The sequence below is a fragment of the Mytilus edulis genome, chromosome 1 (assembly GCF_963676685.1).
Source record: "Mytilus edulis chromosome 1, xbMytEdul2.2, whole genome shotgun sequence".
Lineage (NCBI taxonomy): Eukaryota > Metazoa > Mollusca > Bivalvia > Mytilida > Mytilidae > Mytilus > Mytilus edulis.
The window spans coordinates 72,951,336-72,972,520 of NC_092344.1; the positions used below are offsets into that span (position 1 = coordinate 72,951,336).

The window sequence follows — 21,185 nt, forward strand, 5'->3', positions numbered from 1 at the left end:
AAAAAATAAAAATGCTTTTTGATCAATATCTCGATTTACATATAGTATGATATGTGTGATCAATAGTTAATTTAACCCTAAAAAAGGATGAAAGTCCAATATCCGGATTTTCGGGTGTTTTTATGTGGAAAAAACAGGGAATCCCCCAAGAAGGACATTTCAAACCAAAAAAAAGTTATGCTTTTTATGACTGTTGTTATTCATACTACTTTTTACTTCAAAAATGAAATTGGTTTAGTGTGTCCTTATTACATAAAAAACAACTTTTTAAAGAAAAAATTGTAACATCGAAAAATTGTACCAATATAGCTTCTAAATAAGAGTGATAATGATAAGAATCACCGTAGCTCCACCAGTAGAGCGCAGAACTACTAATAAGTGACGGTTTTGAAGAAAGGGTTCGAACCTCGCTCAGAACTTTTGCATTTTTTTGTGTTGTTATATTAAATTCTAAAGTTTCTATCATATTTTTTCGGATGTTTGCTTGATTCATAGAGTCATTCTGGTTCATTTTGACTATTCAGTTAGTTTACTAGTATATCATTTTACGTGTATCAAAGAAAAAATAATGTATCGCTTATTGTGTGCAATCCTATGACTGTCCATACTCTTGAATTACTTTCTATTCATGTGTTTACATTATTACATATATCCAAGGGACAACTGCCGTCAAACTGATGTAGGTGCCTGTACATAACCAATAACACGAGAATTAATTCTATAGAAATTAAGCCTACATGTTGCTAGTGTAATATACACATAACTTAAAATAAGGCCATTGTATACAAGTTTCATAACAACAAAAAACAATTCGTCGAAACCTTTTTTGAACATGGTATTATATGTAACAAATGCTGTCAACACCAATGTTGTCGCCAAATCACAAACTGTAGAGATACTTGTACTGAAATTTTTACTACCGTCTATACACGGATACATAACTCATCAGAAAAATAAAACAACACCACAGAACAAATCAATTACACTACAAATCGTGGTTGTAGGTAAAGCATCAAGAAGCTGTTGCATCTGTATCACAACGATTTGTTAAAATTACAGAAAAGGCAATAAAACATGAAGTAGTAACACAGGGTGATCTATGACCAACTGATTTAAGATGTTCTCCGGTTAAAATATATACATGTACATGTATTTTCTTGTCTTATCTTATAGACGATAAAACCTTAAAAGACCAGGACAAATACTGTGTAACAGATATACATATTCAGAATGAGAAAATCACGATTTGAATTAGTTCGATATTATTTGGCTCCTTGACAAGTTACATGGTATGGCACCTTGCATAAAGGATGTTAATAAGAAAATAAAATCAATATTAAAAAATCAATAGTCATGGCCTTGTTTTAGTAGGAATACCTGTTCAAGGTATGAAAATAAATGATGTGACGTATTATTATGTACTATAATTAGCATCTATCGGGCTATTTAAAACATGATTTACCTATCTTATCGAATGAAACAAATTGACGGCAAATTGTCCCTACCTCAAATTTATTTCACCTCTCTTCTTTCATTTCCACCAAAAAAAAATCTAAGAAATGAGTGAGGAAGGGAATGAAAAAAAATTAAGGAAAAATACACTCTAATTAAAAGGAACTATATTCGAACAGCGACAACGAAAAGCGGGGTCATTAATTGTGGTCTTGGGCCTATTATTAGATTTTACCGAATTTAATATTTTATATTCACCGGAAATGACGTTCCTGGGTGTTCTGGGATATCATGCTGAAATAAATATAAATACGTGTCCACCTCAAATGGAATCGTATCTTTGATGATTTATCATTTCATTTGGATACTTCTGGAAATAATTTTTAGCAATAAGCACAAAAAGGTTGGACTTTGTAACTACGTAAAAATTTCTAGCTGGCAATAATATTTTCATGTCAAAATTAGGTCGCAAAGTCCCCCCCCCCCCCTCCCCCCTAAAACAAAATTGCCCTCAAAGTCCAGACGTAAAAAATGGCTTCGGCGTTATGACGTCGTAGGAAGGCGTCCAAGAAAAAATGAATAAAATAGCCTTGCCAGACTTCATAATTATTTGGACTAGTGCAAACACGGTGGGTATGGTTGTCCTGCGAGAGAACGTTCTGTGCTGGTGATTTGGTCCTGTCAGGTGCTGGTGGGTCCTGATTCTGTGCTGGTGGGTTTGTTTACATTGTATCAGAACGGCAATAAAACGACTGTTTTGTTGCTTAATTTTTCTCTGATGCGTCATAAGTACCATGCAAAGTATATTACAACAATATTATATTGCAAAAGTCGTGCAAGTTCGTTAAACGGAATTGTCCTGACGCTGTGCTGGTGATAAGAAAAACGGTCCTGGTTCTGTGCTCCTATGTCCTGGTTCTGTGCCTTTATATTTTAGTTAAAAGTGGCATATATTCAAGATCATTGATGCTGTACTGTTATTGACTAATTAACTGTTGTCTGCTTTCTTGAAATTGACATTGTTGTGAATCTGTTTACTGTTATTATGAGAGAAAAAATACCCCTATTTTTTTTTAAATTAACTGTAATCTTATTTATTGGCCTGTTAATGGAAACTTTCTTGCCCCCTTTTAAGATAAGAAAATATGTTTACGATTTTCGTGATTACGATCATTTTGCAAGATCACCAAAATACGTTGTAATTTATACAATACTTATATGAAGTAGGTGATGTGGTATGTTTGTTGTCAATGGACAAATTTCCATAAGAAACCAAAGGAAGTATGTGTTAACAACCATACGTCATCGTACGACCTTCAACAATAACCCATAAAATAAAAATGTAAAAGGTTTTGTATAAAAATGGAGAGCAAAAATATAGAACAAAGGACTTTCTGAGCGTTTGAATCATATGTCTTTAGCAGCTTAAAACACATTTGTTTGTGAACAATTTAGTGCTGACTATAAGAATGACAATAGTATTGCGGGTTTGTTTGTTTGGTTTTTTTTTGTGGGGGGGGATGGAGGATAAGTTAAAGCGAGGTTACAGTGAAAGTTTTAAGCTTGGAATAGTTTCTCGTAAGATTTAAAAGTTGTATTTTAAAAGAAAAATGTATCTTATAGCTATTAAGAATCACTTGCTGTATCTGTAAGATTTGTTCAACATAATTTTTTTGTCTGAACGGTTATCAGGTATTTTTTTCGAAAGTTCGATAGAACACTAAACAAAATTCACTATTTTATGAAAGGGCAGACTAGAATTTGCCGAGAATTGCAGAGAATGAAGACGAAATAACCTATGTACAGAGATTTTTGTTATGTTTAGCATAGGATCAACACAAGGGTACATTATCCTTAAAGATCTATTTAAAAGTATTTGAAACTACCGTTTGCTTTGTTAATTGTGCCTTCAATTTCAAAAATTAAAATATCTCGTAGCTTCATACTACCAATTGAGTATAAAACAAGTACATGTATATAAGTTTAAAAAAGAAATTCTTAGATTAAACACCTACATTTAACTTTAAAAGGTCATAACAGTTTAAAACAATACAAATCTACACACACAAAAAACTGGCTTAATTTCAACTGATTTAAAATCAACCCGAATCGCTATAAGATCATATATAAGCTCACCTGTGTCGAGGGGTCGTGTGAGGTTCATGTATTGTCTTGGCGTCCGCAATTACAAAAAGATCTTTTCTGAAATTACTTGACCAAATGTAACCAAATGATTGTTCAAGAGTGAATCTATGAAAAGCAATATCCATCAACAAACATGATCACTGTCTGTTAAAATGTATTCGAGTTTTTAGTTACAGCCGATTCCATTGAGTATGTAGGCAAAGGTAATATCTTTGGTTAGCTTGCTTGTTAGCTAAACCGTGAAGTCATTGTTAGGTAAGGTATACTACCCTCCTTTCGAAGTAGCCTGGTCCTACAGACAGAAAGATGTGTCATTTGTCGGACTAGTCTACTTTTAAAGTAGGGTCGTTTACATAACCTAACAATGACTTTTCTGTTCAGCAAGCAATATAACCAAAGATATTCCCTTTGTCTACACACTCATTGAAATCGGCTTTAATATTGTAAAAGTTCAAGCAATTAGGGCAAAACTTACCGAGTAAAAAAATCAAAAGGCCAATGTCTATCTACCTTGCACATTTCAGAAAATTCAGATCAGATAACGAAACTGGGTCCAGCAACATTTATAAGCAATTTAAGATTTTGGCCCTCACAGTTTCCATTCACCACAAATATTCTCGTTACAACGAATCATTTTAAATACAAAAATACCAGTTGCAGCCTTTTGTTTATCTATTAATATATGTATCCGGATAAAGTTATGAAAGGCAGCAGGGTCACCAGGGTGAGGAGTCCGTGTCATCGGAAATAAATGCTAAGCATAGATCTAGAAAGCGACAGATAATCATGACATTAAAAAAACTCTCTTCTTTTCGACTTTTTTCGAACAAATTGACACATTAAATGAATTATATAGTATTGTGGAATTTTTAACTTGTGTTCAATTCATTGGTTACACCTTTTACTAGGATAACAATCCTGTCAAGTATGAGCTGGGAAAAATATTTCAGAAAAGAAGATGGAAATGTGAAAGTTTCCGTGCGTCAGGTGCAACAGCATACGAACAGCTAACATGCCTCGTCAGGGTGGAAGCTAAAAGGTCCACGATAATTTGATTTAAAACCTTTAATCGTTCCAACAAAGTTGTCGAGGATTTAACCATCTACGACAACAAGAATTTTTTTTTTTAGAATTTACAGCTCTTCTATAAATATATGCTTGCTATGATTGTTTGGATGTTTGTAAACGACAGGTAATTAAGTAGTCTGTTTACTATATACTAGAATTTGTTTGGACAATAAACATTAACTTCAATTCCTGTCAGTTTGTATTTGTCCAATCAAATCCCAGTATGTATTGAAACTCCGCCTACCTATTGGTTGAAAACATCCAAGCAAACATAGCAAGCAAGTCAATCAAAGTTTGTTTTTGCATGCTTTAAAGAAGAGCTGTACTATATAATGTAAAGAAGCGTTTAAGTCTTTCGCCAAAAAATACTATCAATTTTTTTTTGTCCTATGTAAACTTCCGTACCATTTCCTTCCATTCATGATCATTAAATTGAACTGTAAAATATTTCTTGGTACCTTTTTAATTCCTTTATAAGTCTTATGTAAACATAATTATGACAATAACTGTTGTGAGCACAAGATTCACTGCACACTTTTTAAGTTCTGCTTCATCAAACATTAAAATGTGAACTTAAGTTTTGAGACTTTTTTAATCGACACGTATATGAGAACATGGTTTATCTATTAGTTGAAAATGCGGCTTTGAACTAGCTTTCAGTACCTGCGAGCATTCGTTGTTCCATAATGTGTGTCTTTGTGTTATTATTTTATGTGATAAATCGTTATGTTGGTACACCACTGTAACAATGAAGGAGGAAATGAGGAGGGTTGGTTGGGTGGAAGTGGGGAGGGGTATGCGGAGCGCTAACAAACATGTCTATGCGGCATGGGCTTTGATCATTGTTGAAGCATCAATGTAAGGGGCATTTAATATCTTAATAAAACTATTCTTATTTTAGATACTATATATTGTTATCTGATATTGGACGAAAGATGTTGCCCTTTTATGTAATTATGTTACGATCATTTGAAAACACATATTAAACAGCCAAATGGATGCACAAGAGCTAAAATAGGAGTCATAGATCCTATTGACAACAATTATCTGCCCAATTTTATTGATTTTGTAACATTTGTTTCAAATATGACCAACTTCTTATCCAAAATCACCAGCACCGTATCAGGACCCAACAGCACAATGACAGGACCCACCAGCACAGTATCAGGACATGAATAAATTTAGAAAATGCTAAATTTTAATAAATTGCAATGCTTTTTCACAAAATAGTTTTGTCGTGTGGATTTCGGTATAGAAAGCGGACTCTATGAGCATTTTTGTTTTATTTTTGCAGTTCTAGATTTTCTGAAAATGAGCATTTTTGTGTTACGCTTACTGAAACAGTTTAGAGGGTCAACTTTTTAATGGTTTACATATGAACCCATAAGAAACAAAATTGAAAAATTTCAACTGTTTTCTTCCATTTTTTATGAGTGAAAACGTCAAAAATCATCATTTTCGTCTTTGTTTACATTTTTTCATTGATCACCAGCACCCGTCAGGACCGAATCACCAGCACAGAACGTTCTCTCGCAGGACAACCATACCCACCGTGATATACTTTTTTTCTGAAGAAAATTTTTTCATTTATTCATATTTAGAAGAAGTTTACTTAATTTTAAATGCTTCCTTCCTTCCTTAGCAATTCCCCCGACATATTTTCCGTATGCAAAGTGACCTCAGTGTGACCCATCTCTTAAGAATCCGGTGATCACAATACGCATGGATGTCCTTAAAATAAACTATTATCTGTATTTACATGTTAAAAACGTGCTCAATGTCTGTGCTTTTTGTTGATTTTTTGTCGATTGTTGACAAACAGGTGACAATCGTTAAACTTCGGCTTCAAAACACGAACTTTAATTACCTGCCATATTTTCACAACACTGACCGATTGAAAAAAAAATTGACGATTATATGAAATTTACACGAAAAAAATGATAAATTCGTGCACAGAAGACTTAGCTTATGATGTTTGTACAAAATGTATGCATTGGTTCATGAATTGAACATTATTTTTCACAGGTCACTCGTTTCTTATGACTTTAACGTTATACAACCTTTTTTTTCATTAATATCCCATAATTCATCCACTGTTCAATTTTCGTTTGAACATTTGTCAAAACAGATTCTTAAATCACGAATGTAAATCCAAGACAAACAAAGCAAATTACAATTAAAATTCCATGAATTAAAAAATGTAAATGCAGTTATTTTTAGGAAGAGACTGTTCAAAATGGGGAACGAAGAAACGTAAACAATGATGTTGATATGCAATCTTATAAAACTGTTTCTCCGATGAGTTGGATTACCTTTCTATCCACTTCGATATTTGTACATGTAACGTTTGATCAGTAAAAAATATAGAAAATTTGCTATTGTATAGTAAAGTAATTGGAACTGATTTTTTCTTCTAAATTCTGAAGTGCCCTTACTGCAGTGACGTCATTTAGAACTGTTCTACAGTCCGGACTGATTTAGTCAGTTCTGCTGACAGTTCTACGGTTAGAACTGATTTGGACAGTTCTACCCTAAAAATGATCCTGATAGTTTTAGACAGTTCTACCCTAGAACTGATTTAGTCAGTACTACCTAGAATTGATTCTGACAGTTGTAGCTAGGACAGGTTAGAACAGTTCTATAACAGATTATTCTGACAGTTCAGCTTCTAATGAGAGGTTAGAAGTGATCTCCACTGTGAGAACAAACTATAAAATCAGTAGGAAAAGGCTTAACTCATCAGATGGATACAATTAGACATCCATAGACAAAATGTGGACAAAAATAACATCACAGAATGGACGTGGACGGGTACTTATACATCCCCACAACATATTATTATTTGAATGCATTTATTTGAATGTACTACATGTATGTATATTGGATATAAGCAGATGATTGGTACATGTATAATGACAATAGATGCTATCAAATCATATCCTATCATCAAAAGTGTGTACAACATAAACAAATGTCCTCACTGTCAGTATTTTCAAATAGGCACTACTGTATGCACATGTATTATAATATATGAAATCAAATCAAATCAAATGGCTTTTTTCCTTATAAAAGGATCCACAGAGAGCATATTAATCAATTATACACTAAATTACAAAGTTAATGCAATACCTACACAAACAAACATGCATACTTGTTAATAACTTGTTAGGTATATGCATTAAAGGAGAGAGCCAGTACAAAGAGGGATAACTCTATGTGTTCACTTTAACTTGTGTCTTGGACTAAAGACTGTACAGTATTAATAAAATATCCCAATCGTTTTTTGGAATGATCCATATACTTCCAGATCATCGCTGTAGCCTTGCTCGAGTTTCTTTGTTCTGAATGATTTCCTTTGTTCTGTTACATTTTGGCGGCAATGTCAAATCCACAACAAAACTCAAGAATTTAGCATATAGACCGGTCAATAATTATACCCCTACATTATGACGACTGGTTAAAACTTTTAATTAATATCTTAAAATATTGTGTACGAGATTGTATTTGGTTTTCGTTCATATTTTCCAGTTTCTATTCTAAACAGTGGCTGCTAAGCCTAAAGTTAAAGTGTTACAGTAGATGTATATCATTGCATGTTAATGTATGGTACTTATGAAATTAAAGATCACTAGGTTAGAATTATAATGTTTCAGATCTACTAACTGCCTAAAAGATAATTTCTAATCCAGACTCAGTGATCAGGTAAGCTAAATTCGTAATGATTGTCACAAAAATGTTTACAGAATTATGTTTGGCTTCTTGGTATCACAGTGGCTTATCCATTCGTGACGCCTTCTGAAAATAGATTAAGTAAATACATTAATTTCATCCGTATCTTAAAAAGTTAAGAATTTGGTTATTAATTATCATTTAATGTAAGCTTGAATAATTTTAAAGTAATGTTAGTTTAGAAAAGGCATGAAGATAAGATAACTTTATAAAAGTTTGTTGTATCATTTTCTGTTTGATAGTCAGTATGTTTATATCCATTTCCGACTTAGTATCGTGATCAAATTTTTTTTTACTAGTTTTCTACCTTATTTTAAATACCATTTTTTTTTTATAATTTTAATCAAATTATATGAGGGTATAGTGTTCGCACTTTACCCTCAGTCGTCAAACAGTCATTTTCAGTCACCATTAGTTTTAAATTGGTTAAAATTTTAACGTGATCCATCACAAATAATTATCGTTACCGTTATTTTTGGGAAAAAAATAACGTGATTCGTAAAGATCGTCTAAAAGATTTTATCGTCATGCACATACAAAATATCTTTAAAATCCTTTGACAAGAATTTTAACCGTTATTCGTAAAAAAAAAACTAACATTAGGACCCTCTAATAAATGTACATACCTTTACACCTAACATGCATTTCAAACAGCAAGTTTTATTTTCTGTAACAACATATCCTTGACGAGAGTATAAATTCAGCGCTCGATTTGTTGAAACAACCCATAGATACATAGTCTGAAATTGATTAAACAAAAGTATAAGCATTGAACAATGCGATAGAATCACTATTTCTCTTAATTTAGGAAGCAACCACTTAACTATAAAAAGGGTTTTACGATTTTCTTGTCTGAGTCTGAGCCGCATTTAAGAAGAAAAAGTGATCAGCAAAATAAGACCTAAAATAAGTCAAATATATATTAAACCAAAATCGTAAGACGACCCCTTATAGTAGTATAGACTCAAAAACACTGCAACTAATGTGTGACGATATTTTTTTACTCGAGACCGTTAGATCTAAACAACTAAAGCGCGAGGCTTGCTGACCATTTTAAATAATTAAAATTTATCTGATGAGATTTGAGAAATGTATCGTAATACACGATTTATGATGGTGAAGCTATTTCTCTAATGATTTTTTAAATTTTTGCAGAAAGTTGTGTTATTTATTTGTAACGTCATCAGACGTGGTCTCCATTTTTCAAAGACTTCACAATAGAAAATTAAGAAGAAAAAAAAACAAAAAAAACAAATGGCTAAATTTCGACCATTCATTTGCCGGAAACAGTTATTTCATCATTATAAGCAATCATTTTGGAGATGTGAAAACAGATACAACTAAAAGAGAATAACTGCTCCTACATAACAATTTGAATCATATTATTTTTGCCTAATATATTCTTCAAATATACACAAGGTATGAATATCTACGCCTCGTTCACAAGTACGTTTAATTCGAATTGAATTCCAATCGAATGCGAATCGAATTCGCTAATCACGTTCACACACTCTTCATTTTTAATTCGAATCGAATTCGAATTGGCTAATTCTCATTATCCAATTTACATTTTAAATTTTAATCAAATTCGAATTGGCTAATTCGCGTTATCTAATCTGCATTAGAAATGCGTTCTAAACGGAATATTATTACGAACTAGTTTATTTGCGTGTTTTATCATATTTATGGTTGTATTTTACAAAAAAATAGAATACTTTTGTTTGATTCAATTTTTTCCAACTTTGCCACATAAGGAGAATTAACTCAAATGTAAGGGCAGATAATTCAGATAAAGTTAGTTAATGCGAAACGAATTCGAATTACGTGTGAACGCAGCATACTGTATGAATGTTTGCCCTTGCATTAAAGTTTTTACTATTTATGTCATGTTTGTCAATCATTTGATAGTCAAATATAGAAATTATAATAAAGCAGAATGACTATGTTAAGTCACATCAACACTTACTTTACAATTATGATTTCTTTTTGCATCTGTTTCAACAACGTCCATAAGAACTTTCCCGATTCCTTTCCCTCTAAACTTTTCATCAACACATATACATTCAATATAGCAATATCCGACTGGAACATTTTTCTCTGTTGTTGCGCTATCTAAGCATAACAACCTAAAAAATGTTAATCAAGTACACTTAATAAAAAAATTAATATTAGACCCTTTATACATGTAGCTTGCTGTTCGGTGCGAGCCAAGGCTCCGTGTTGAAGACCATACTTTGACCTATAAGGGTTTACTTTAACAAATTGGGACTTGGATGGAGAGTTGTCTAATTGGCACTTATATCACATCTTCTTATATCTAAATATTATTCATTTGATAAAATTGTACGATCGTATGTTTACGACGAAGGGATTGTATGTACATGTATACGACTATATACGTTGTACACATTTCCGTTTAGAACGTACATGTACGATTTATATAACTCCTAATAAGTATTATAGTTATCCCATGAGGACGCGCAATGCAGATACCGCAACTTGTATAAAAAGAATAATAATGTAGTCTTCTCCAAAAATAGTTGTATTGTAATGCAAAATACAGAGCCACACATTAACATTTTAAAGCATTTCTAAAGTTGAGTATATTAGGTCAGACAATATAAGTGGTGTTTCATGTTTCTCAGTCTACCATGCATTCATTGCATTTCCCATTGTTTACATGCATATACATACAGATGTTTTGTCTATTTTACTTTATTCTGTAAAGTTTTTAACCCAATTCTGACCGTCATACTTGTGCTTGGTCTTGTACTTACCCACATAAATCACAGCAATCAAAATCTGGAACTACATCACTTGACCTTTCACTGTAAAATATAATTAACTAAAGGCAGTAAGAAACGTGTAATGAGAATATTAATAATAAAGATAATAAATTCTTTATTTTGAAAAAGGTAACGCGATTTGAACTAGTCTAACGGACATATGTAAATGGATATATGTAAATGCATTGCCATTGGTCAGTTAAAGTTTGTCGGGAAGTGGAACGGTCGTTAAACTGGCCGGGGTTCTAGGCTCGCTGTTCGACATTCTCGGTAGATATACCGAAGCGAATTAGAATTTGGAACTGTACCACAGGCAATTTTGCATCGAAGGACATTATAAAACGAAATGAATTAATTTTTAAGTGAAAATGGAGAATCAAGATTTATCTTTTGGTATTATATATTTGTTTATCATCTGTTTATTAAATACCAATGTTTAAATACCAATTTAAAAGTCGTTGAAGTGACTTGGCCGGGGTTATAACCAGAGGCGGATTTAGTGGGGGGGGGGGGGGGGGGGGGGGGGGAGGTCGTGCCCCTCCTTTTTGGGAACAAATTTGGTTGCTTATATAGGGAATCACTGAAGCGTGACTGAAGCGGCCCGCCTCTTAGGCAGTCAGTGGGCCCCCACTTATGAACATTTCTGGATCTGCCAGTGATAACCAACGACTGACATTACTTGAGGGAAACACGCTACCATGTATTCACCGAAACGGTCCGTATAAATAAGAACAAATCCAAGAACATACAATTAGTTAAAATATTAAATAAATAATCTTAAAATAATTAGAAATAGGGGATCTTGTCCACCACCCCTGATGCAATGTTTTTATATATTTAACACCATGAACTGTTAAATTTTGTGCTAATACCAAAATTCCATATTGTTTTTTCCCACACTTTGACAAATCAAATTCTATGCCTTAAGGTCCCATCCACCATTGTTAAACATGCAGTTGATTGTAAAATAGTTTGGTCATTTTAATTCAAGGAAGTTCGTGCATGAACACTTCCTTTTTACATAGTTTGACATAATTTTGTCGCTTTGATCGAATAAAAATTATAAAAAAAACTATCTCTGAACGAAAAAAGGAAGCAGATAGAGTATATATTACGAGACTATAAAAATAATATGTCGATGACAGACAAGGTCTAAACAATAAAAAAAGAACAACAACAAAAAGTTGAAACACGATCAAACTTTACACAGTTAAGCAAACAATACAATTACCCAAACAGAAACGGGGTTAGGTTGAACCAATCTGTTCGTGGTGAAAGTGCATCCCAGGTTAGGGGGAGGGTTGGGATCCCGCTGACATGTTTAACCCCGCCACATTATGTATGAATGTGCCTGTTTCAAGTCAGGAGCCCGTAATTCAGTGGTTGTCGTTTGTTTGTGTGCTACATATTTGTTTTTCGTTCATTTTTTAAAATAAAAAAGGCCGTTAGATTTCTCGTTTGAATTGTTTTACATTGTCATTTCGGGGCCTTTTATGACAATGCTATATTGGCTTTGTTCATTGTTGAGGGCCGTACGATGACCTATAGACTATAGTTGTTAATGTTTGTGTCATTTTGGTCTCTTGTGGAGAGTTGTCTCATTGGCAATCATACCACATCTTTTTTTTATATTTACTTTTAACATCTGTCGTACATGTATTGCTAAACTAAATGGAGTTTAATAACTTATATCTTACGGGAATTTTTCTTTGTCTCCGTGATAAGCTATACTGCATAAGCCAGCACGTACTCCATCATATTCAGCAACAAATATTCGATCATATAATTCCTGAGGTCGACCCTTACTGGTCACTCTAGTGAATTCTATAACCTTTGGAATACTGAAATATTTATAATTGGATTGTAAATTGTAAATTCGTTGCGTTTTATGTGAAAATACAAAACATTTGATAAAAACGAAGCTGATTGTTCTGCTTTGTATTTAGGTTTATGGGGTTGTTAATAATAATACTCCTTTCCTAATTGTGAGGTCAACTTGAAATTAATATTCAAAAACCGATTTTTTGAGAGTTAGAAGTTCCATAATCAGTTTACACACCCGTAGTCAGGGTGTTCGAGGGGTTTGTACAACCCCCCTTTTCCCCCTAAAAAAATAATATGTACTGTTGAATACGACGTTCTGTTTGAATGTTTAAAACTGTTAAAAGTTGAGTATGATTATATCGAACCCCCTTGAAAATTCCTTGCTACAGGCTTGGTTTGTGATATGAATGCAATGAGCATATCATGATGTTGTACCATACTGCATACCGTAATCTTAAATGGCATATTTTGAACATTTTAAAATAATTACATCAGATGTATGTTTCATTATAATACTTTATTCTGATTGGCTAACTGCACGCCACTTGTTATTCCGTAAGCAGTTGCATTGCTCAATACAACTTTTCATCAATGATAACACGTGGTCCAACAATAAAGTGCACAGGTGAATTAAATAAAAAAATATATAAAATTCGTGTTTTCATAATCATAGCTTTAAAATGTAATTATAAGTATTGAATGCTTCTATTTGTAACTTTATAAGGTTGTAAAAGCGTTGACCGTGCGCACATTTTTAGAATGAAGCGCTTCCGCGCTTCATACAAAATGTACTTCGGTCAACGCTTTTTACACCCCAATAAATTTACAAAGAGAAGCATTCAATACTTAAATGAAATATATCATATGATATCAATACAAACACTTATTTCATTTAAATGCGGTTTACATGCTCCCACAAATTGCACATGCATGGTGTAAAAATGGTGTAAGCGTGAATAATCAAGTATTTAGGTAGAAATTTTCTGAATTTTTACCATCTTTCATTGTGTAAAATAATATCTTCTCTCCTTAACAATTTTTTTTTATAACTTTTGATGTGTGGATTGGTTTGATTCGGTCCTTTTTCCTTTTTAGGTTTAGTACGTTTACATCAATTCATAACTGCATTTTATTAAACAAAAGCCAGACAACGCACATGCGCCATGACTATATAATATACATACATTATGTGTGTTAAAAAAAAATATAACATAAAACATAGTACAACTAGAGGCACAACGATGCTTAGTGTAAGGACTTTTTATTGTAATTTACTGATTGAAATAAGTAAGTCCAAACTAACGAAAATATATTCCCATTCCCACTCTTATAAAAAAAAAAGCCACCCTGTTGATGACTTTTTACCTTAAATCATTCGCGATTTCACGATATAGTATCTCCCTAAACAGTGCCCTAATTTTGTACTATGTTCTATTTGAGTGTATAATGTATACGTAGATGCTATATTTGTGAACTGCAAAATTCCTCAAAAGATTGAACTTGATTCACGCTATGATAAAAAAAAATGTGTGTACTAACAGATCAAAGAGTCTAGTTCAAAAATTTACATGCATGATATATAAAGAATTTATACCTCGATTCCTTTGTTGCATGAACGATTTTGTCAGTGAAAGCTTCTGTTGACAAATGTGCATAAAAGCTGCAGTCTTCATGTGTATCCATCATTTTACGTATTTTGATTGGACCATTATTGTATAGTACTTCTTCGACAGGCGGTACGGTATAAAATGGTTGCTGAGTAACGACTGCCATGAGTGATTGTTTTTGTTTTGCCTATATCAAATTAAAAGAAAATGTGTAAAATGTAGATGGCATACAAGAGGAAAATCGAGAATTAAAAAAAATAACTAACATTTCCTTTTACATTTACATTTTCATTTACATGTTTATTTTAATTGCCAAATTGAAATGAATATGAGTTTAATATTGTGGTATACTCTCTTTCATTTTAATAGTCATTATAAAGTTATGTGGGATATCCGTGTGTGATGACCCGTAAGTTAACATTTGTATTGTATCCATGGACAATAGAAGGACATTTAAACAATTGATTAGCACTCAGACAGTACCAAATAATCAAATTAGTCAGATGTTAGTTTAATGAAACATATTTTGATGTGAAACAATGAAATAAATCTCAAAATCCCTAAAGAGATTTTACTTTTCCCTGAAACACGACAAGACACAGACATAATATTATAAAGTTGTTAACTTCTGTGCGATTCCGGTGTTTGATGGAGAGTAAAAAATTGTTCCATTGCTAATCATACAACATCTTTTTTTTTACAATTACAGATATTTTTACCAAATACAATGTACAATGTAGTGATAATGAACATTACAATCTGTCATATAGCATCTAGAAAACGGTATTCTATCTACATGTATCTGTAATGTCTACTCCGACTGAAACACTGCCTGGCATTCGAAATACCTCAGGTAGACACGTTTTTCTAGTATCGATTTTGGGTTATATATCATCTGTTATGTTTTGTATTTAATATTGAGAAGTCAATGGCACTTCTATATTTATATAACACGAATGTATGAAGTGTGACGACCTAGATTTTATGTTCAAGATGAACAGATATTTATATAGATTATCCATACTTACAAGTGATTCGTTATGTACTTGTTCTCCTGTCTTACACTGCTATATTAACCACTACCACTGTCCGAAGTGTCATGTGTACACCATGTACATAGTTTATAACCTTTTTAATGTCTATTCATTCTACACACTTATACATATTTGCTCAAATACATGTTGTAAATATTGCCACTGTGTATTACAATAAAGGTATTTAAAAATGAAATACAATGAACTAAATGGTACAGTAATGTGAAATTAAAGGGAGAGAACACACTATATTTAATATCACACTGACACAATACGGGTGGTCAACTCTGTTATTGATCCTACAATAAAAGATCAATACTATAGTATTAATGAATGGGTGTTTTTATAATGGCCTTGTTATATGTCCAAGGTCTGTTATAATGGTCGAGGAAGTCTGTAATGCACGGCCGACACTCGGCTAACCGAGAGATAGGTCGGTTAATCTATATTGAGTATGCGGCTATATCGGCTGTTGGTCTGTTAATGGGGTTGGTTATACGTCTGTTAAGAGTAAAACGCACAATTTTAATATTAAAATCATTTTAATATACAGATTTTAGGTACATTATAAGAATCAAATAAAAAAAAGAAAAGTGTCTGACAAAATGATATATATCATAGAACATTTTCCAACTGTAAAAACATTTCATAGTCTGCGCAGGTTTCAGTAAAACTAAAAGGCGTCGCGCAAGTATGTAGTATTTATGCTTAGACGCATAGCAATTTTTGTAATGAAAGGCGAAAAAAACAATTTTAGATATCATTTAAAGGACAAAAAATCGTACTTTGGTTCTAAAATATAAATTGAAATTAGTAAATATTTCATAATTGTAATATAACGTGAGTAATACCACGTTTTAGTGAACATTATGGGGATAAAGTCTGTTAATGGGTTGGACAATTGAAATTGTGTCAGTTAAGAGTTATTTAGCCACGACAATAGTTGTGCTACCTTTATATTTTCCCTTTGAAAAAGTTAAGAATGAGATGCTCTTGAGTAAAAAAAAATGACAATACGCTGCAACAGTATCCTTCTAGTAAGAACATTTTTATTTTGACTTCCTTTGCATTTTTTAAGGGGTGTGTCACTTCAATATATGGATATGGATTGCTTGCTGAAATATGCATGAATCTATTATTAACGTTTTCTTCAGCCTTAATTTTTGTGTCTTTTCAAAGTAGCACGTTCTCAAATCCGTCTGAAAGTGTCTTTCTAATATAACACAGGGTACATATAACGTGTTGTCGTTCTCATATGCACATGATATTTGTCACTGGACGTTAAACTCTAAATCGTCAACATCATCCGATTGGTTCTTTTCTTCTATTACTGAATCATCTGTTGTTTACAAATCAGTCTAAAGAAGTAAATGGAAAGGAGCGAATGCAGCTACATTTGGTTATCTTAAGTTTTAATTCATTTTATTCCGTTTAGTTCCTTTCTACATAAGTGTAGAGGAGAACTGCAGTTGTCCGCATGTAAACTTTTAGCATTTATTATCAATATGAGTACATAGCAATCCGTTACTGTTTCAACACCCAGGGGTGTTTCATGTCTTTATTCTCAAACAGTTATTATTTTTTTCTATCTTTTTTTATCAATGCATCACTTCCTACTGTCCTTATCTATTATTCTATATATTCTGTGTTTCCATCCAGATTCTCGTGTATACAATGAGGGTCCGGATTGGGGGTGTTGTTTATTTCTATATTCTTTAAATTGTCTGTTACTTTTCTCTACATTTTATTTTATCTTACTCATTATTATTTCTTTATTCTTTATATATTTTAGCATCCCAATATATTTTACTTACTGATGTTTAGTTACATTACGACGTTTATCTCTGATTTATATACTGGTTAATACCAATTTAGATACAAATTAGTGTCATTCATGACAACCTAAACAGAATCCACATGATATATGCGACCATTCTTGGATAAAATCAATATGTATAGATTATAACATGCCCTTTTCTATATTAGCCCTGGTATCATCCCGAGACTTCCATATCGGCCTCGAGGCTTTAGCCGAGGGCCGATATGGGTCGAGGGATGATACCAGGGCAAATATGGAAAAACATGTTATAATCTTTAAGCTATTTATCACATATTTAAGTGTTGCAGAAAAGAGGGAAAACAAGTTCAATTATAACAATTTAATGAAACATAACAGGTAAATCTTAAAAATTTATCCGTATCCGTAACAAATATGTGATAAGATATAAATAACACATAGCTGAGAGGGTGATAGAGCAGATTGGGTCCCGAGAAAACATTGTCAACCGCGGCGAAGCCAAGGTTGACAATGTTTTTTCGAGGGATACCGATCTGCTCTATCACCCTCTCAGCTATGTGGTATTTGATTTATTATAATGAATGTCCTACCATCATTTTCTTTAACAGATGAGTTTTATTATAAAGTATTTTCTATGTAGTCACGTACTTGACAGCGTAACGGGTATTTAAAACATCATCAGAAGTGAAGTAAATAGACAATAGTAGTGCATTGACTTGACATATAAACGATACAAGGATTAGGCACGAAACGGGAAAAAAGCTCTGCTATCAAGAAAAAAATTATTTTCAATTGTTGTTATTTTGTTATTGTTATTTATTTAATTTAAATTTTGGGTAAATACCCCTTTCAAAGGCCTCATATCTGGCTGAGAAATATACATCACAATGAACATGGTGAAATGTACATCACCAGTTAAAACCCATCGATGGTGAACGAATGCATTTGATATCAACAATAAGCATATCACACAATGATTTATAGGTTTTAAAGTAAAAATATTAACAAGTGAAATACGTTTTTCCAACAATTGTAAAAGAAATAAGTTTGAGTCGTTCCACGCTTCGTTGTATTGTAAATTAGAACTTTAAGCATTGTCTATAAAATAACTTGACGTAGATTCAATTCATTGTCGTTTAAACTGCCGATTTTTGATTGGTCTAGCCGAGAGGGTGACATTCCAAAAAATTGTCACCACTCAGCCATGTGATAGAGTATATTAACACCTTCGTATTAGGCAATTAAAATATGGCATTTTAACATGATGTATAATTATAATACTTTAATATTACACTTTTTTATATCAGTTTTTTATATTCATGGCCTAAATTCATTGTTCATGTCAGTGTTTCCGTATATATTATGTTTCATTGTTCATGTGTTGTTTCCGTATATTTTAGCCACTCGTCTTGAGCCTACCCATTTGATCCGATAACACCCCATACAGCAATAAAATTATACTTTTATTGCCATTCATAACTCTTAACAGACCAATTAACAGACCGGGTTTTATACATCCGACCCATTAACAGACCAGGTTTTAAATAAAGATTGATTTATGTCACCAAAATACAGATTTTTGTGTAGATTTTTCACACAATGATATCAATTTGGTTGACAAACATAATGCCTGTCTTTGTTCGATGTTCAAAATATCGCATGCAAGTAAATTCAACCAACGTGTCTTTTTGTGTACATTTTGTGTGTGTAAAATGTGTATAAATTTATTGATGAGTAACACGCCTTTTCATTTTATAGATCGTACATCGAAGCTAGAAAAATAATAATTACACCACTGGATTCAGTACATTGAATTGTTTTGTTAGACATGAATAATTTTTATGATAAACATATATTTAAAAAGTTATACAATGAAACATGCAGAATTTCCAATGATTTCCTCGATAACACCTGATTAACAGACTTTAGCCAACCCGATTAACAGACCCACCGCCGATATAGCCACATACTCAATATAGATTAACCGACCAATTTCTCGGTTAGCCGAGTGTCGGCCGTGTAATGGCCCGAGGCAACGCCGAGGGCCATTACAGACATCCGAGGCCATTATTACTGATCGAGGACATATAACAGAGCCATTATAAAAACACCCATTTCTTAATACATTTATTAACCAACTGAACAAAAGTGTATGTGTTAATATATCAAATATCCAAGATATTAAGTTGACAAAAGTTATGTGTTGAAAAACAGGAGGAACAGTGATCCCTATAAATGGTTCTTTAATGTTGGTTGCTGGTTGCTAAATTAAATAAAATACAAAAAAGTATTATACTCTTTACAACTTAATTTTATTAACTTTATTAAAAACCCTAACTGTGCTTTATACAGACAAACCGGGCATTAATACAGGGCCATTACAGAAAAACAGGCCATTACAGAAAAAAACAGGGCCATTACAGAAAAACCGGGCCATTACAGAAAAACAGAAAAACAGGGCCATTACAGAAAAACAGGGCCATTACAGAAAAAACAGGGCCATTACAGAAAAAAAACAGGGCCATTACAGAAAAACAGGGCCATTACAGAAAATATGTTATTTTTAATAACTAGTCATTTTTGGCAATAATGTACTTAGTTGGTTAATAAATGGATGAATTGTTTCCCTTAGGAAGTAGGAATAGAGAATGGAAACGGGGAATGTGTCAAAGAAATAACAACCCGACCAAATAGGAGAAACCAGCTCAATTGGTCTTCTAAATAATAATAATAATAATAGTAAAAATTTCTATAGCGCCCTATATAACAATAAAATCACTCTAAGGCGCTTTACATATATATATACATGATAAAAATATATTAAGTTAACCACAAAACAAAATGAAATAAAAAATGTTATGTTTAAAAGAACTAAAAACGTATATATGAAGGATATATGAACATAAATAATTATATTGATAGAAAAATAATAGAATTAAAATCAATAATAAGTACAAAAAAAAAAAAAAAAAAAAAAAAAAAAAAAATAATTCAAACATAGAAAGCGAAAATATATTAAAAATTTAGCAGAAAGATTATAATAAATAATTGAAATGGTCATGAAAACTTTTGCTAGAATAAAAATTGTACGAAGAAAACAAAAAAACAAAAATCACAGCACATTTTCAAATAAAAGGAATAAGAATTAAGATAACAGCTTATTAAACGCAAGTCTGTAAAAATATGTCTTCAATTGTTTTTTAAAACACTGAACAGATTTAGAGTGACGAATTTATACAGGTAGATTGTTCCATAGGGTAGCGGCAGCACGATTAAATTGTCTTTCACCGTACGTTCATGTGGCAGTTCGAGTCTAAGGCTGCCCTCTGATCGTAGTGCCCTAGTTGTTGTTTGGAGATGTAATAGTTCCTGTATATAGTCCGGGGCAGTTCCTTGCAGTGCCGTGTACGTATAGACAAGGATTTTGAACTTTTCTCAGAGAGAAAATCGACCACCCAGTGGCGGGCTTCAGGTGATCCCTTGACAATGATGTATACTCGTTCGACGAAATGAAGGCTACAATTAATTCCGAAACAATCAAATGAATAAAAAATATTATAAAAAAGGCACAAGACTAAAAGACATAAAATAAGAATGGAAGTGGTGAAAGCGTTAAAGAGAAAACAACCCGCCCATAGAGCAAACAACAGCCGGAGTCCACTAATGGGTCTTCAATGCAGCGAGAAACTCCCGCACCCGGAGGCGTCCTTCAGCTGGCCCCTAAACAAATATATATAAGAAA

At 32.6% G+C, this 21,185-nt stretch overlaps 2 protein-coding genes across 4 annotated transcripts in view; both read right to left on the reverse strand.

The window, feature by feature from the left end:
* LOC139489619 (multiple epidermal growth factor-like domains protein 10) overlaps positions 1-21,185 on the reverse strand; it is a 297,206-nt gene that overhangs the window by 85,926 nt on the left and 190,095 nt on the right. The gene's annotated exons all lie outside the window — the stretch shown is intronic.
* Positions 7,707-15,814, reverse strand: LOC139489685 (uncharacterized). Its single transcript, XM_071276355.1, has 7 exons — positions 15,640-15,814; positions 14,599-14,798; positions 12,878-13,021; positions 11,172-11,222; positions 10,361-10,520; positions 9,021-9,134; positions 7,707-8,460 (listed from the first exon to the last, which is right to left on the reverse strand). Exons 2-7 carry the CDS (start codon positions 14,775-14,777, stop codon positions 8,431-8,433), a joined length of 678 nt encoding a protein of 225 aa, XP_071132456.1. The 5' UTR covers positions 14,778-14,798; positions 15,640-15,814; the 3' UTR covers positions 7,707-8,430.

Excerpts from the sequence above, each read along its gene's own strand:
- LOC139489685 (XM_071276355.1), bottom strand. The coding sequence starts at position 14,777 with ATGGCAGTCGTTACTCAGCAACCATTTTATACCGTACCGCCTGTCGAA. Across the intron at positions 11,223-12,877 it reads GGAGACAAAGAAAAATTCCC|TGAAAGGTCAAGTGATGTAG; the intron begins GTAAGATATAAG and ends TATATTTTACAG. Across the intron at positions 8,461-9,020 it reads AATGCATGTTAGGTGTAAAG|AAGGCGTCACGAATGGATAA; the intron begins GTATGTACATTT and ends ATCTATTTTCAG.